The sequence below is a fragment of the Heteronotia binoei genome, chromosome 21 (assembly GCF_032191835.1).
Source record: "Heteronotia binoei isolate CCM8104 ecotype False Entrance Well chromosome 21, APGP_CSIRO_Hbin_v1, whole genome shotgun sequence".
NCBI lineage: Eukaryota > Metazoa > Chordata > Lepidosauria > Squamata > Gekkonidae > Heteronotia > Heteronotia binoei.
In genome coordinates, this window is record NC_083243.1 from 83,462,775 (window position 1) to 83,481,299 (window position 18,525).

The 18,525-nt window shown below is 44.0% G+C and overlaps 1 protein-coding gene across 2 annotated transcripts in view; it reads right to left on the reverse strand.

Moving 5' to 3' along the window:
- Window positions 1-18,525, reverse strand: part of UBR1 (ubiquitin protein ligase E3 component n-recognin 1) — a 160,371-nt gene that overhangs the window by 8,663 nt on the left and 133,183 nt on the right. For both annotated transcript variants that reach the window (XM_060261180.1, XM_060261179.1), the window contains exons 40-44: window positions 15,290-15,392; window positions 14,566-14,699; window positions 13,631-13,739; window positions 11,103-11,159; window positions 4,979-5,056 (exon numbers count right to left, since the gene is read on the reverse strand). In XM_060261180.1, the coding sequence (XP_060117163.1) occupies window positions 4,979-5,056; window positions 11,103-11,159; window positions 13,631-13,739; window positions 14,566-14,699; window positions 15,290-15,392 (481 nt within the window). The remainder of the gene's footprint in view (window positions 1-4,978; window positions 5,057-11,102; window positions 11,160-13,630; window positions 13,740-14,565; window positions 14,700-15,289; window positions 15,393-18,525) is intronic.

The window sequence follows — 18,525 nt, forward strand, 5'->3', positions numbered from 1 at the left end:
ATCATCAGCAAACAGTAGCTCTCGGATGAGTTTTTCCATTGTCTTGGAGTGTGCCTTTAGTCGCCTCAGGTTGAACAGGCTGCCATCGGTGCGATAGCGGATGTATACACCATCGTCATCATCTAGATCTACTGCGGCTCTTTGAAGCATCATGCTAAAGAAGATCGTAAAGAGAGTTGGCGCGAGAACGCAGCCTTGCTTTACACCTGTGCCTATTGGGAAGGGCTCCGAGAGGTCGTTGCAGTGTCTGACTTGGCCTCGCTGGTCTTCGTGTAGCTGGATGATCATGCTGAGGAACCTTGGGGGACATCCTAAACGTTCCAAGATTTGCCACAGGCCTTTCCTGCTAACAGTATCGAAAGCTTTGGTAAGGTCGACAAAAGTCACATACAGAGCCTTGTTCTGTTCCCTGCATTTCTCTTGGAGCTGCCTGAGAACAAATACCATGTCGGTGGTGCTCCTGTTAGCTCTGAAGCCGCACTGGCTCTCTGGGAGGAGTTCTTCTGCAATGGTGGGCACCAGTCTGTTCAGGAGTATTCTGGCAAGGATTTTGCCTGCGATGGAGAGCAGGGTTATCCCCCGGTAGTTGGAGCAGGCTGACTTTTCCCCTTTGTTCTTGTATAGGGTGATGATGATTGCATCGCGAAAGTCCTGTGGTAAGTTGCCTTGTTCCCAGCAGGTGACAAGTACTTTGTGAAGTGAGCTATGTAGTACTGTGCCCCCATGCTTCCAGATCTCTGGTGGAATTCCATCAACTCCCGCTGCCTTGCCACTTTTCAGTTGCTTGATGGCTTTAACAGTCTCTTCTAGGGTGGGGATCTCATCCAACTCTTTTTTCACCGGTTGAAGAGGGGTGAGGTGGATTGCTGAATCTTGAACTACGCGGTTGGCACTGAAGAGAACCTGAAAATACTCCGACCACCGGTTCAGTATGGATGCCTTGTCTGTGAGGAGCACTTGGCCGTCTGCACTATGCAAGGGACTCTGAGCCTGATATGATGGACCATATACTGCCTTCAGGGCTTCGTAGAACCCTCTTAAATCACCAGTGTCTGCACACAGCTGGGTTCTCTCTGCAAGCTTGGTCCACCACTCGTTCTGAATGTCTCGAAGCTTGCGCTGGAGGTTGCTACATGCAGCGCGAAAGGTTGCTTTTTTCCCAGGACAGGAGGGCTGAGCAAGATGTGCTTGGTAGGCAGATCTCTTTTTTGCCAGTAATTCTTGGATCTCTTGATTGTTCTCATCAAACCAGTCCTTGTTCTTCCTTGTGGAGAACCCGAGGACTTCTTCAGAGATCTGCAGGACGGTAGTTTTTAGGTGTTCCCAGAGTGCTTCTGGAGAAGGGTCTGTGGGGCAACTGGGGTCCTCAATTCTTGACTGGAGTTTTGCCTGGAAGGCAGCTTTAACTTTGGCTGACTGGAGGCTGCCAACCTGAAACTTCCTCCGAGGGATACCTCCTCTCCTGGGTGTGGGTTTAAAGTGAAGACGGAGATTGCAGCGTACAAGACGATGATCCGTATGACATTCTGCGCTGGGCATTACTCGGGTGTGTAAGACATCTCGAAGGTCTCTCTGGCGCACCAGAATGTAGTCGATAAGGTGCCAATGCTTGGACCGTGGGTGCATCCAGGTTGTCTTCAGACTGTTCTTCTGCTGGAAGATAGTGTTGGTGATGGTGAGCTGGTGCTCCATGCAGAATTCTAGTAGGAGGCGCCCGTTGTCATTGCAGTTGCCAATGCCGTGTTTGCCAAGTACTCCTTTCCAGGCTTCCGAGTCTTTACCTACTCTGGCATTGAAGTCGCCAAGGATGATCACCTTGTCCTCTGTAGGGGTCTTCCGTACGAGGTTGCGTAGATCAGCATAGAACTTGTTCTTTTCTGCAGGATCTGCTTGAAGGGTTGGGGCATACACACTGAAGAGTGTTGCATGCTGCTTGTTTTGAAGTGGGAGGCGCATGGACATGATGCGATCTGAGTGACCTGTTGGCAGGTTTTCGAGTTTGGAGGCAATGGAGTTCCTGACCATGAAGCCAACGCCAGAAAGGCGGCTCTCAGCCTTTGACTTACCCGACCAGTAGAGGGTATAGCCAGCACCGTGTTCTTGAAGACTACCTTCCTCAGGGAAACGGACCTCACTGAGAGCTGCTATGTCGATATTCAACCTGAGAAGTTCGTGGGCAACTAGAGCAGAGCGTCGTTCAGGGCGACCACTGCCTACTGTGTCAAGCATGGTTCTGATGTTCCAACACGCAAGCTTTAGTCTTTGCACACTTTGTGAGGCAGGTGCATGCCTTTTCTTTGTTGTTATTTTTCGACCGCAAGTAAGGATGCCCGTTGACCGCGGCTAGCCAACTGGGGTGGGGGAGACGAGCTTTGTTTAGGCCACCTTTTCTAGGCCCCTCTCCGTGTGGAGCAAGCAGTGCTGTCCCTAGATAAGGCTGCTTGGTCGTTCAGGGTGCTGCCGAAAAATGCTTTCATCTCCGGGTTAGCATCAGGCAACCAATACCCTGAACCGCCTACATGCAGGATCGGGACTGCGGCTTCCAGTGGCACCTTCCACCTGCCGTTTCGCCCCTTGCCCATCGCTGCAGGACTTGATGCGTTGTGTGTTGTGTGTGTGGATATGCCCTTCAGGCCTGCACAGAGGAATTTTTTAGGTGAAGCGCAGTGTGCGCGGTACTGGCTCCACCCTTTCACCTGGGGGTCATCTGCCATGGCCCAGTAAGCCGGGACGCCGGCAGCGAGTCCTCCAGGTGGTAGGTGTTACATTAACGAGCTCTATCTGCCCGGGTTTGATGTTAGAGTTTTCCTTCTCTTAGGCTGGCGAAGTTGGTGGGCCCAGCCTGCCCATCCGGTTATACCGCCAGACATTCGGTCGCACCATGACGTAGCAAACTCTGTGAAAACGGGGGGGGACCAGCGAGAAGGTGTTGCTACGGATGCAGTAATGCAGGAGAGGCCATTGCAGTGACCATCTGCCAGGCATAGCCAGACAGTGACCACGCGGCGTTCACTACACCGGGAGAGGAGAAGCTATGTATTGCGCATGCACTTTCCCTGGGGGGGTAGGATTCCCAGAGGGAGCCCACCCCCCACCCCCACCCCCAACACTAGACTACATGCTTTAAAATGGCACATCAGAGGTTCTATAAACAATTCTACATTCACATGTGAAATTCACACGCTGGACTCCTTATCTATATTGTGGCTAGCACATCCTGGGTTCAGGCCTGGCTGAGCCTGAGAACAAGTCCCAGGAGGTCTTATCTTCAAAGAGGACATTCCTGCATCTGTTAGTAAAAGCGAAAGAAGAAAGGTGGGGGCTGCTACTTTGATGTGCCCACATTTAATTCTGGGTTAGTAACAATTCTGAAATCTAGCTTCTATAATATCACATAAGTATACAATGCTTGACAAAAGGAAGCTCTGTCTCTTTCCCTCCCACCCCAGGGGACCAGGAGGAGCCTCAACCAATGGAGAAAATCAAGGTTTTGCTCTGTAGCTCCTGTGCAATTGAGCAAACCTTGCAAAGCAAGCTGAGATGCAGAAGGAAGCAGACAAGAGCCAGTTGCTCGGGGGCCTCATTCGGCCCCCAGGCCATATGTTTGACACCCCTGATTTAAAAGATATTCCTTCCTAATTATTCAGTCAGGAGAAATAATGTGGAACACTCTCTGTCTATACTTGTGGTTTTACTGAAGATTTCAAAATACTAGCCAACTTTTAGCATAAAGATATTCTTTGTTTATTTCATTTCATGCATTTAGATATTACACTTTACAAGAATTTGCCTGAAGTGGTTTCCAGTTAAGAAACTGAATGCAATAAAAGCAATTAACAAAATGGTCAAGCAGGATCAGCATAAAATGTGCATAAAAGCAGCACGCAGGCAAAGCATAGTATTCAGAGGAGTAGTGCCTCTTAATGTGGAGGTTCCCCTCAGTCATCACGGCTATTAGCCAGTGACAGACTTCTCCTCGATGCATCTATCTAATCCCCTTTTAAAGATGTTAATTCTAAGCTATCACTACATCCTCTGGCAGCAAATCCCACATTTTAATCTTTCTGTGTAAAGTAGTATTTCCTTTTGTCTGTCCTGAACCTACTGCCCATCAGTTTCATGGGATGCGCTTGAGTTCTAGTACTTTGGGAGAGGGAGAAAGTTTCTCTTTGTCAATTCTCTCCAGGAAAATCAGGAGAGTTGTCTAGTAATCCTTCTTTGTTCCCTAACAACTTTTTAATTCTGTCCAGTGTCCAATAGAATTCTTTCATATGTTGACCTTTCAGGCTCAAGATTTTCCTTGGATTTTTTTTACAACTGTCCAGAAATATGGTCTACAATACAGCAGTCAGACTACTGTCAATAGCTGGATACAGAAACTGTGCCATTCCTCTGTTTAAACATCTGCACTGGCTGCCCATCTGTTTCTGGATACAATTCAAAGTGTCTTACTTTTAAGGCATTGACTATGAAGACCTGCTTCTCTACTGTCCAGCCCACCAGTTCAGATAGTGTTTTGAAGCTCTCCTCTCTGTGTTCCCACCTGCAGATGTGAGATGGGTGGTAGCCAGAGATAGGGCTTTTTTTGTAGATACACTCTGCTTCTGGAATGTTTGTCTCTTTGAGGTTTCCTGAGTATATATATCTACATACTATATACATACTGCTGGTTTTATGTACATGTTTAATTTTTATGGCTTATTATTAATAATTCTTATGTTATGATTTTGTGAGCCAGCTTAAGCTGGAGATCTAGTAAAAAACATTCCATATAAAATAGATTTTATACTTAAGCTAGATGGAAAGCTCTGAACGTGGAAGGTCAATCTAATATAATTTTGCAATACTACTTCCTGAATAACTGGTTAAAAAAATACCATATTTATATATTCTTTCCTTTTATACAATTATACCTTTATTATGGCAAACTCTGTAATACAAAGAAAATCCATAAAGATGTTTTTAAAAGACTTCTCACCTGAACTGGGAGCCTTGATTCAAAAGGCAGCTGTAATCTTCTGGGAGCTCAACTAATTTATTTCTTTTCCTTGGATATCTAGTTCATGCATGAAGAAAAGTTATAAACAAAAATAACAGGATACAGTTATAAACAAAAACAACAAAAATTGCATTATTGTTCTGTTGAACTAGTATCATTATCTTGCGTCAGACAAAAATATTTTTGAGGCAGTGGGAGAGCTAAAGACAAAACAGCTATAATTCTTATGAGTAGGATTCAATTTAGATGTAACAAACAATTGGTGTTAATTACCAGCTTCTGGAAACCTTAGCTTGCATCCTAAGAAAACATTTGTTATGATGTCTGAGAATTAAACCATGGTTTGGAATCCTGGTTTGCAAGCAAAAGAACAAGCCACAGTTTGTTACTTCACCAAATTCAGATGTCATAGCAACCTGGAGTTTCTTGGAAGTAGGGTTTTGCAGGGCTTTTTTGTAGAAAAGCCCAGCAGGAATTCATTTGTATACTGGGCCACACCCTCTGCTGTCACCGGAAGTGACATCACCTGTTCAGTAGGTTACTTTCCACATAGTGACACAGAACAATACAGTGCCATCAGCTGCATTTCATGGATGTGTATATGTAATTCTGAATATAGCCCTAGATGCAGACTGATAAATTCACAGAACACAACCATGTAAAAAGATGATAAATATTTCTGCTAATTTGGGAGGAAACCCAAGGTTGCAGAAAAACCTTATACATTTAAAACATTGGGGGAAGTGTTACCAAAACCCCCCACAAAAGAAGTGTTGTCTGCAGCACACGCAATGTAAAAACAAAATGATTCTTAGTAGGGGTGTGCATTCAGTTCAGCCAAATCAAAGAAACCTCTGAATCACTCCTGATTCGGAAGTATACGGCACCGTATACTTCTGAATCCATTTTGAAGCCATTATACGGGAGCCGTATACGACTCTTCATATACTTCCGAATCGATATTCAGAAGTATATGGAACTCCATGGAAAAGGCGGGAAAGGAGCTTCTGCAGCCTCAGGGGAGCTGCTTGCCTCCTTTCCTGCCTTTGGAAGCCTTTTTCCGCCTCTCCCATAGCCTCCCTGGGATCAGGGAGGGAGTGGGAGATGAGCCCCAGCAGCCAGTCCAAAGCATGCATTTGCAAAATGCATTGCAAATGCATGCTTTGCAGGTCTGTTGTGTAGCTGATGGCTGGGCTAATCCCCCAGCCATCAGCAACATTGTTGTTCTTTTGTTTACTTGGGTATCCAAATAAACAGTGTTCTTTGGCCAATCACAGAGAAGTGGTATTTTTACTGGCCCTGTGTAGGGCCGGAGAACCTTTTTAAGGAGTCTGCCTGGCTGGACTCCATTCCATTGCTGCTGTGTTGGTGTGTTGGTGTGTGTGAGAGAGATTGTGCTGCACTGGCCCTTGGCCTCAGCTGCTGCTGCTCTCTTTCAGCCTTGCCTGACCTGCCTGGAGAAGAGAAGACATCTAAGGTAACAGATAACATCAAGGGGTTGAAGGTGCAAACTTTCACACAGGGCTTCAGCTTATCTCCTTTCCCTGAGAAGATGCCTTGTGGCCGAGTTATCTACTAACGGCTGCATTCTTTTGTTCTTTGGTAGCATCAACAATGTTTACATATCACTCGCTGTCTCTTTTGATATGCACAGTAACTACAGCACAGCAAAGGGCTTTGGGTTAGTACAAAGAGTCCATATGGTTAGTGTTCTATATTTATTAGTTATGAGAATTACAGAGCCTGACAGTAAGACAGTCTTGGGGCTCTTGTTTTTATTTTAGTTAGTAAAAGGACTTTTTAAGACTCAGAGTCCCTTTACTTATCCAGATTTGGGTGGGTGAATACTGGGTAGCTTATTTGGGGTTAGGGGGTTCTGCTGGGGGTGGGGGCCTTGGGTGGGGGGGTTGCCAGTTTGCCCATATCTTACTTTAGTGAGAGGATTTTAAAAGTGAAATGTCCTTTTACTTTTCCTGATTTGGGTAGCTTGGATTTCTTGGGGTTAGGGTGAAGGTTTTTTTGGGGGGAGGGGTTGGTAAAGTTCCTGTATTTTTACTGTTTTAAAAGGATTCTGTGTTTGATTTTTTTGCTGCTGTTGTTCCTTTTCTCTTCTGGTTCTTGGGGGGGCTGTTTGGCCTAATTTTCATTGTTAAAAAGGTCACTTTTTTAACAGTTGAGTTTGTTGGCCTTTTCTTGGTGATCTGTTTGGATCTATTCTCTGTTGTTGCTGGTTTTGCATCCTGTCCTGTTGTCCCTTTTCCTGGTTCTGGTTTGGGGAGGGGGTGTTGTTGACTGATTTGGCCTGAGGTTTTTGTTGAAAAGGTCACTTTTTAACAGCTGAGTTTGTTGGCCTTTTCTCAGTGATCTCTTTGGATCTATTCTCTGTTGTTGCTGGTTTTGCATCCTGTCCTGTTGTCCCTTTTCCTGGTTCTGGTTTTTTTGGGGGGGTTGTTGACTGATTTGGCTGTGTTGTTTGTGGCAGGGCTGGAGAGCTGGCATCTGTAGATTGTGTGTTATGTGGCAGGGAAGCTGGCATCTGGGTGAGAGACCCAGAACCAGCATGCTTGTTGTGCTTGGCCAGCTCTCCCTGTGTTGTTTGGGGCAGGGCTGGAGAACTGGCATCTGGGTTTGCTGCAGCCAGGTCTGCAGAGCAGACCTTGAGTAGATTGTGTTTTGTGTAGCAGTGATGTTGGCAACTGGGTTTATATTGGTTCCAGGCCAGCAGGGTTCATAGAGTAGATAGAGGGATGTAGTGCATTTGGGTCCTATAGAGATTCTCTGGTGTGAAGTTAGGTTTGGCTTTGGGTGCCCCAGGAACTGGACCCCCTGGTCTAATTTTTTTTTTTGGCCTTGTGGGTTTTGTGTGGGACAGTGCCCTGAAGCTGCACAGCAGTTTGGGGGGGGGGGTCTCCTCAAAACCCCCTGCTCCCCAGAGCCACTTTTCCCATGACCATTACAGCGGGGGAAGTGGCTCTAATTGGTTTTTTCTCACCATTGGGAACAGTGTTCCTTTTGGGGTGCCCACAGATGGGTGCAGTCTTTTTGGTCCAGAGGGGTTGCATGCAGGGGAGTCCCCTGAAGCTGCTCTGCAGTTTTGGGGCCTCTCCCTCAAACCCCCCTCTGGCTAGAGCCACTTTCCCCATAGCAATTATAGTGGAGGAAGTGGCTAATTGGGCTTTCCCCAGCATTGGTGGCAATGGGCCTTTTAGGGAGCCCAAAGACAGGGACCCCCTGGCCCAATTTTTTTGGAACTTGGGGGTTTTGTAGGGGAGAGTCCCCTGCGGGGTCCCTACAGTTTTGGGGGCTCTCCCTCAACCCCCTGCCCCCCAGTAGCCTCTAATTATGCCCTATGTTGTCACTGATTTCAATGGCCCATAGGGTATAATGGTGCCTGCTCTTTGGGTGCCCCTGGAATGGGACCTCCTGGCCCAAGCTTTTTGGGATTTGGGGGATTTGTAGGGAAGAGTCCCCTGGAAATTTGGGGGCTCTCCCTCAAACCCACTCCCCTGCAGGCGGCTTCCAATATACCCTATTTTCAATGGGCATAGGGTATAATGGGCATAGGGTATAATGCAGAAATAGCCGCGCATCTACCGTATATGCGGCTATTCTGAGTACTGGTATTTGGAAATATATGGTATTTTGAATTTTTTGGCCCCGTATATGTCTGAATCCGATTTTTTCCAAAAAAATTTTTTTTGCATACCCTTAATTCTTAGCTGCCATTGCAAAGGCTGAGCTTCGCCTGGGAGATGGTGCTTGTAGGTGGCTCCACATCTCTCACTCTCTTTGCAAGCCCATTGGGGGCTGGAGGCAGCAGAGGACAGAGCGCATGGTCTGAGAGAACGTGGCTGCCTAGTGCCTTCCCTCTGCCAGTGACCTTTTTTTGAGCCAAAGCCCTGGCCAAGCCAGCTGGAACTGTGTTCCTGTACATTTCTGCTCAAAAAAAGCCCTGGGGTTTCATCAATATTTGAATTGCATCTACAAGGGAAACAGGGAGCAGGCAAGCCCAAAGACTTCAGAGCAAACCATGCTTTTCTTACTGCATCTGAGTGAAGCCTAGAGTCAACAAGTGGGACTTGTATGTCAGATTAATAATTATAAAATTAACTGGGGGAAAATTACCATAACCTAGTGACTTATCTTTGTAGATATTGACTACACAACAGAGAATCATGTGACTAGTTTTCTGTTCACTGTAAGGTTTGCATGTTGCAGTTCTAAAAAAAAAAAACCCTGTATACTAAAAATAAAACTGTTTTACTTATTTTATTTCATTTGATTTTTATTCTGCCATTCCTGCAAGTAGGCTCAAGGTGGGTTACAAGTCATTATAGAAATTTAGATAATTTAAATAATTAACAGATATAGTTCTGTTAAAACACAAAGCAGATACAGCCAGGATAGATGTGGCTTGACAGCGATGCTCTGTTTGGCTGTTTCCATTTGGCCAGCATTGTCAGCAGGGGAAGCCAAGATGGGTTTGGATGTCCGTCACCTCATCCAAAAACCCAGTGGAACACAGTTCTGTCTTGCAGACCCTGCGGGATTGTAACAGATCCCACAAGGCCCAGATCTCAAGAGGGAACTTGTTCCACTATGCTGGGACCAGGACAGAAAAGTTGAGGCTAGCCGAAAATCCTTGGGGCTGATCAGAAGATGCTGATCGACTGAGCACAACCCTCTATGAGGGGCATATGGGAAGAGGTGGTCCTGAAGATACACAGGTCCCTGCCTGCACAGGGCCTTGGAGGTTATCATGAAGACCTTGAATTGGATCCAGTACTCTATTGGTAGCCAGTGCAGTTGGCACAGCACTGGCTGAATGTGAGCCCACACAGGTATCACCGTCAGCACATGTGCGACCGCATTTTTCACTAGCTGCGATTTTTGGCAACCCCTCGTACAGTGTGTTACAATAATGCAATCTGGAAGTGACCGTCACATGGATCGCTGTAGCTAAGTCCTGGGAAGTGAGATACAGGACCACTTGTTTAACCAGCTGCAGAGGATAAAAGGCTAATTGAACAAAGGTTGCAACTTGGACCTCCATTGAAACACTTCACCATTGGTGCTGACTTCAACAGTATCCTGTCAAGGATTGAAAGCTGGATTCCCTATCTCAGATCCCCACAACTCAGGTACAGGACCTTTGTCTTCTCTGAATTTAATTTCAATCTGCTCTGTTGGAGCCAACCAGTCACGGCCTGTAATGCCCTGTCCAAAACCTCTGCGGCAGAGTACGGCCATCCATCCATTAATAGATAGAGTTGGATGTCATTGGCATACTGATGACAACCCAGCCCATACCTCTGGAGCAACTGGGCAAGAGGGTGCATATAGATGTTAAACTGCATGAGGGGGAGAACAGTCCCCTGTGGCACCCCACATTCCAGCGTGTGTTACTGGGACACTTCCTCCTTTAGTGCTACCTTCTGTCCTTGACCGCAAGGGAAGGAGGAAAGCCACTGTAAAGCAGTCCCTGTATCCCAGTGTTGGCGAGGCAGTGGGTTAGAAGATAATAATCAACCATGTCGAATGCTGCCATTAGATCAAGAAGCAACAATCCAGATGTCTCTGGAGATCCATTGGTAAAGGTGACAAGAGTGGTCTCTGTCCTGTGGCCAGGGTGAAAGCTGGACTGGAACTTTGATAACAGGTATATGAATGGGGTATTATCATATCTCAACTAGCAGGGTGTGGTTTTTAAACATATTGCTGGCTAGGAATAGATTACCCAAGTCTGAGATGTAGGGGGGAAATACATCTAAAATTGTAACCAGTAAGCTGAGTAGATTTTGCTTGACTTATGGTAATTCATGGGTATTTTGAGACATCTGTACTAGTCACAAACTGCTCTGTGTCAATACAAAGTGAAGCACAAATTCCAACCAATTGAACAATGGTAAATTGGATTATTGCCCTGGTATGATCCTAAAACAAAAAAAAAGAACATGATGCAGCAAAAGGAATGGTAAAATGAACAACATTTTGACATTTTATCATAAGAGAGTGTTGTCACTTCACTTAAAATATTGTTGAAAGGGAAAAACCATACTCTGGAACCAAGACAAATGCAGCTGTAGAATAACAAGAAACTAACCTGATTGTAGTACGTTCCCCCATTAGAAAGCTCAGTACAGCAGGCTCTGCACACCACCTGTGAGAAAAATTCTGTATCAGAAAAGTAGTATGTTGTAGAACTGTCAATTACTGATTATTTTCTTTTCTTTCAAATGGGAAGTTTCTCCTATTTGACAGTTACAATGATTCCCTATATTTAAAAAATGAGGAACCAGCATTTGGGTGTGCTGGGGGACAAAATAGGAAGAGAGTTAATAGGATAGCAGTGGGTCTGTACAGATTGTAAGGATACACACACATCTACACATACACTTTTCAAAATATGTACATCAGGGGTGTCAAACATGTGGCCCGTGGATTGAATCCAGCCCGCAGAGGGCTCCAATCAGGCCCTCCAGCAACTGACTGTTGTCTGCTTCATTTTCCCTTGCCTGCTGTGTTCAGTCGCTATTTTGTGTTTCTCCCCAGCGATCAATCAGCCAGCAAAGCAGCCTTTCTTGGCTCCTTCTCTCTCCCCCTCCCTCTTCCCAAAGGGAGGAGGAGCCTTAGCCAATGAAAGAGCCTGGCTCTATAGCTCTGCTGGGTGATTAAGTTTGCCAGACTCAATTAATCACCCTGCGGAGCTACTGAGCTGAGCCTCTCTTCCTTCCTGGCTGAGGCTCCTCCCTCTCCTTGTGCCCTGGGGGAAGGAAAGAAAGAGCTTCCTTTACGCAGTCCTCACCATCGGGAGAAATAAAGAGCACTTTTAAGACTAGTGATGTTTTATTGAAGGTATGAGCTTTTTGCCTTGCGAGAGAGAGAGAGAGAGAGCTGGAGGGAGATTTGTTAGGCTTGCTATGGGTGCAGCTCGGTTCCCCTCATCTTTTTCATTGTATTCATGCCCTCCAGTCTTTCTCAATAGGAAAGTATGTAAACTACTTATAAGAAAAATAACAAGCTAGCATTAGGCTGAGTGTGTGTGTGTGTCTAGCCCAGGTTTACCCAGAATATTTCCATTGATTTTTCTTTCACATTTTCCTTTGATTGGTGATCTTGAATTTAGACTTCCCAGATAGTAGGCTGATACTAATCATTGTATATAGCTGTCTCTGTTGTTGTACTGCCACATAGGAGTTGTAGTTATTTTTCTGGAAAAGACTATAGTTTTGCAAACAAGCACATAACCCTCAGTTTGTGCCATGGTGCCTTCACATAATCTTGACCAGCGCATGAAGCAATTTATGTACAAAAGCTCACAATGCCCAGCTGCTTCATGTTTTCCTCTGGGTCTGAGGTTCAAAGCATTGACTATGAGATTTTTGTAATGAATGTCAATAAATCAAAAGTAGGTTTGCAACTTATAGATGTGCACACTTAAGCAACACTTGGACAGCATATTTAAGATTGGTACAGCACAGACATTGTAGTTTTTGATGCAATAATCTATAGCAAGTGATGACATTTATCGGACTATAAAACAAAATATTGCAAGAGTGCTAATGTTTTAAGTAAAAAAAATTGTGTTTGTCCGCACCCCCTTTATACAGTTTATATGTCTGCTACCTGGCGTTACGCTTTATGACACATATGGCCCGGCCCAACAAGGTCTCATTTATGTCAAATCCAGCCCTCATAACAAATGAGTTCAACACCCCTGATGTACACTATCTTCATGCAGCCAAAGGACATGGGTGGCAGAATGTGTGCACAGAATTTAATGTGGCAATGTATAATCATACATTGAATCTAAAACAAACCGATATGATGGCTGCCATAACCAAGTATGGGGAGCAAGCTCACAGGTACAGTCCTCCAACTCTCAAAGCCACTATGGAGGTAGGACAGCCTGAGCTTGGCTCCAGCTGAGATGCTGCTAGAGATTCTCCATAAAATGGATATCTGCTCCCTCTGCAACTTCACCACTCAATCAAGACATGAACTGGCTGCAACAGCTTAGTTGCAGCAATACTGCAGCATTGTAATCCCTGTGCTCAAGCTACTTCCTGCTTAATTTGCATCATGAAGGTGAGACATTTCTGTAATTCTTTCATGGCTACTTGCTCTTACAAAAATATAAATGATGTTTTCTCCTTGTCTCATTATGCTCAATTGTGGTTCACTATATCAAGAAGATACCTTCTCAACGAAAGCTTGGAAAACATTTTGATCCCTCTGCGTAGTCGTCTTTCAGATTTGACCCAAGTGGTTTGTCTTCCCCAGAGCTACATTAGAGAGACCTAGCTCTCTCAGGGATATTACAGACTTCTCCCTGAATCCTCCCCTCAAAAGCAGCAGTCTCTAGTACTAGCAAAGACAAACAAAATCTGTTCCCTGCTTCCAGTGTTCTGTTCAACGGTTGCAAAGGCACCAGGGAAAACTGAAAAGCACTAAATTTTATTGATTATATTGTATTTTATAATTAATACAATCAAATAATTTAAAACATTTTAATCTATATTTAAATTCTGGCTGCAAGTCTTCTACAGTGATTTTACAAGGACAATTTTATGCTATGAGACTATACCAAAATCCCCACAACCCATTATCTGAACAGCAACAAACTCATACCTCTGGAGCAGGGGCTCTACTACATTCCAGTGTTCTTGGAAAAGCAAAAACAGATTGGTGGGTAGAGACAAATAGCCACAAAGTGCCTTGAAGTGACTTTCCTCAGAAACTGCAAAGGAAGAAGAATACACGGAATACTCAGTTGACTGAAGACATTTAACAGGTATTTTAATTAAAAAATCAAATCCTCTGCAGAGTTAGAAAGAAAAAGTACATCCTAGAGATAATGGTAAGAAGCTTGAGAAAGAAGAGAGGCAATGGCCAGGTTAAGATGACCCTCAATTACCATTTTGCATGAGAAATCCTGATGATTCCAAACAAACTTGTCTTGTAGAAGGTAATTTATAGGTTTATTTACTGTGAAAGTCAGTGACTGTTATTCTGAACATCCAAGCTAAAAGCCTCTTTGCATACTAAAGACAAGAGCTGACTCATTTGTAGGAATATGCAAGGGGAAAATGTGTGTGTCAGGTGAGAGGAGGAGTTCAGGTAAATCATATTTGTAGGTCTGAAAGATCTCAGTGCAGGAGGTGTTTCTCTTTTGAAAGAGCAGTTTAGATTGAAAGTGTGGGTAGAAAGCCCGCAAGCAGCACAGATGAAAGAGGCCCAGGTCAGTTTGTATTACTGTCAAGGGCACCGAAGTTATCTTTTAAGTATACTTCATTTGTAGTTTATCATCTTACTAATTCAACAACAAAAAAAGAAGCAGTCAGAATTAATATTGTACTACAGTCTTATTACTCCAATAAAAATGCAATTGATGACATTGTGACAATACAGTTAAAAATCTTTCAGTGAAACTGGGGATTCAGGAACAGAGCTTCTCGGTAACCATTTTGCAGCCAACTTTTGCTTTTCTAGCAGACTTCCATTTTAATCTTAATCTGGTCTGTTTTGGGGGAGGGAGGAGAGAATCACTATACTCCACTACTTACCCAACAAAAGCTCCTCAGGTGGTGGCACCCCCAGCAAATAGTGGAAGAACAGAGCAGCACTACGCAAGTAGGATGAAATTCCCTTCTTTATACAATCCCACAAATACCAGCCCGGAACAGTCGGTCTATACCAACTGCAACACAGAACAAACACATGCATTTAATACTTTGCTAGAACTCTCAATGAAGTTTGAAAATAAGATACAAAGACTATTCTGTGCCTCCATATTAGTTTGGAAACTTGGCTAGGACAAAAAAGGTAGTGTGAGAACTCAAAGCACTTATCCACAAATGGTATTTCATATGGAGGCTATCATAAAATCTTGATGATGGTAGTCACTATGAAGTGGTTCTTCCTGACAGATTCACATATTGTCCAGGCTTGGTGTGAATCATATGCATTTGAGAATCTGGTTAAGAAAAAAAAAAAAGCGCAGAAACCACTACATGAACTTATTCTGTATGTGTGTATAGGACTGCAAACTAGTTGTACAAGATTTTAAGTCTGGCTTTGCCTTAATACAAATGATATACTGAGTAAGACCAGTGGTCTGTCAAGGTCAGTACTGACAGCTAATTGGCAGCGGTTTTCTTCTTTCCTGTAAACCAAGAGAGAACAACTGAATATACTCCTTGTAAACTTATACTCCTTTCCTGTAAACTAAGAGAGAACAACTGAATATACTCCTTGTCTATTAAGACATGCTGCAGAGATGCTACTTACCCATTTGTGTATCTGCAAATTTCTTTACTAAAAGAATCTGCAGCATGTGCCTCTTCACTGTCTTCCTGTACCTGAGTAGAGGGATATTCTGAGCACGAAATGGCTAGACATAAAAAAGCACCAAAATAAAATGTTTACGATCAGACCACTTGCTAAATTGAAGACACAGTTGAAGATAATTTGTCTCATTCATCTCATGTTCAAGTCCCCCAAAATATGCATGAGAACAAAAAGCTGACTAGTGGAAACATGGAATGGGATGAATGCAAGGGCTAACCTTATTAAGTTACTTACAGTGCATAAGGTCTACTTAGAATTCTACTAAAGTCTGCTCAGTGGGACTTACTCCAGGAAAGTATTTTTAGGATTGCAATGTTAGTTATCTATCACCCTCTGATTCAGGGATGAATTACTGCATACAAATAGGCACTTTATTCAGAGTAGCTGCTACCAATGTTGTGAAGAAATGCAATATGGATGGGGGTCTGCCTGAACTGAGTAAAACCTTCAACAGGAGTTTTTAAAAGTTTTTTTTTCTCTGGGCAGAGAACAGGCAGGGAGAGGGAAGTCAGTTTAATGGCTTTCCAGCCTCACCTCAGCTATCTCTTAAGCAATGCTAATCGATGCAACTGGAGACAACAGTCCAGTCTCCTTCACCCCTACAAGCAAAGAACAAAGATTTGGAGGTATTAAGTACTAGAAGGACTTCAGGAAGAAACTTCTGGAAACTGCAGGAAAAGCTTTGTTGACTAAGCCTGACCTGGTCAGTGGGTGAGGAAAAGAGATGATAAAAAGTCCTGGGAACAAGGAGAAAGGGCTTTTTTGTACTGAATACATCAGAGTAGGGAAAATTCTTAGCTGAGGTCTGGAGGAGGTAGCCATTGCCATATGTTGGTCTGCACAGTGGAAGGAGGCTTGAAGGTAATGGTACACTTACAAAAATCTATAGCTTTCTATGCTATATACACATGCACATACACACTTGTATCCTACTCCCTCTCCCCTGAATGGGACTCAGGGAGACTAAAAGCATTTAAAATACAATAATTAGAACAATACAAAGACACAATAAATAATCGTTACAATATAAAATGCTTAAAAATCTATCCCCATTAAAATCTATCCACTATCAAACAGGGTAGGATGCATGGATGGTGAAGACACAGCTGAAGTGTACCAGCTGCCTGGTGGATCACAATCACCCAAAAGCCACCTGAAAAAGAGCAGGCTTACATGCCCTGCAGAACCTAAGGAGATATTTAATATCTGATAGGACATGTCTCTTGAGAAACCTGTATAACGGTCAAGAAGCAACTGTCAGACCGGGATATGGAACAACTGATGGGTTTAGAATAGGAAAAGGAGTTTGACAAGGATGTATATTGTCACCCTGCTTATTCAATTTATATGCAGAGTATATCACGCAGAATACCGGCCTGGATGAAGCACAAACTGGAATTAAGATTACTGGAAAAAACATCAACAACCTCAGATATGCAGATGACACCACTCTAATGGCAGAAAGAGAAGAGGACCTAAAGAACCTCTTGTTGAGGGTGAAAGAGGAGAGCACAAAAGTAGGTCTGAAACTCAACATCAAAAAAACTAAGATGTTGGCATCCAGCCCCATCACTCCTTGGCAAATAGAAGGGGAAGACATGGAAATCGTGACAGACTTCACATTTCTGGGATCCAAGATCACCGCAGATGGTGACTGCAGCCATGAAATTAAAAGACGTTTGCTCCTTGGGAGGACAGCTATGGTGAACCTAGGCAGTATAATAAAAAGTAGAGACATCACCCTGCCAACAAAAGTTCATATAGTCAAAGCTATGCTATTCCCAGTAGTAATGTATGGCTGTGAGAGCTGGGCCATAAGGAAGGCTGAGCACAGAAGAATAGATGCTTTCGAGCTGTGGTGCTGGAGAAGAATCTTGAGAGTCCCTTGGACTGCAAGAAGATCCAGGAAGTCAGTCCTAAGGGAAATCAACCCTGACTGTTCCCTGGAAGGTCAGATGCTGAAGCTGAAGCTCAAATACTTTGGCCACCAAATGAGAAAAGAACACTCACTGGAGAAGATCCTGATGCTGGGAAAGACAGAAGGCAAAAGAAGAAGAGGACGGCAAAAGATGAGATGGCTCGACAGCATTACTGATGCAACTAACACGAATTTGTTCAGACTTCAAAGGATGGTGGAAGACAGGAGGGCCTGGTGTGATTTGGTCTATGGGGTCGCAAAGAGTCAGAATCGACTGTGCAACTGAACAACAACAACAAAGGAGCTGTGTTTTATCCTTTTCTTTTGAATCCCTTGATCAATCTGGTGCTGTGCTAAAAGTATGCTTGTGAACATTTTATTTTTAATAAATCCTTTAAAACTTTTGAACCTGGTGGTAGTTTTCTGTGCCACACAGACCTCCACCATCTAGATATGCTATTTTAAAAGGAGTGCCAGGATGAAGGGGAAGGCAATCAGATGGCAAGTGGCTATTCCTCCAGGGGGGCACAAGGCAATAAACGGTTCTGGTGGTGAACAGTTGCTGGGTAGTAGGAGACACAGAGGCAAGGCCTCAGAACTTGGAAGGGGGGAGTCCTGACCCTCCCAGTGGGCAATTCCTACAAAGGTCAGATAGTGGCAGTGGCTGAATGTAGAGAGAGAGAGAAAAAAAACCTTCAGGTGTTGAGAAAACTCAGGAGGGAAAAGTAGAATGGGGCCTAAAGGCCAGAACCAGGATTGTTCTGCCACAGCTGTAAAAGAAATACCTAGTTAACATGAACAAGAAGTAAAACAGATATGAAGTTTATGCAGCTTCTTTAATATCTAATATATGAAACTTCCAGGTGGGACTTGTCAAACTCCCAGAATTACAACTAAACTCCAGATGACAAATATGGAGAATATGTCTACTTATGGTTTTATATCCAGCTGAGACCTCTCCTCTCTCCAAACTGCCCTTCTAATACTCTACCACAAAATCTTCAGGAATTTCCCAAACTGGAGCTGGCTACCCTAGTGAGGCCTGGGCCCAAGGAGTCCCTCCTCAAAGGCCAACACAGGCTTGGAAAACGTCCTGTCCCTCCACTGCCTTTCAATGATACAGCCAAACTTGGAATACTGTGGTTACCTAACAACAGCCAATGAGGGAGTCTACTGCTTAATGCTACAGGCACTTCTTTTATCATTTTTGGGTTTTTAAAGCCACCCAATGTATTTTTAAAAGATTTTACATTTTTTT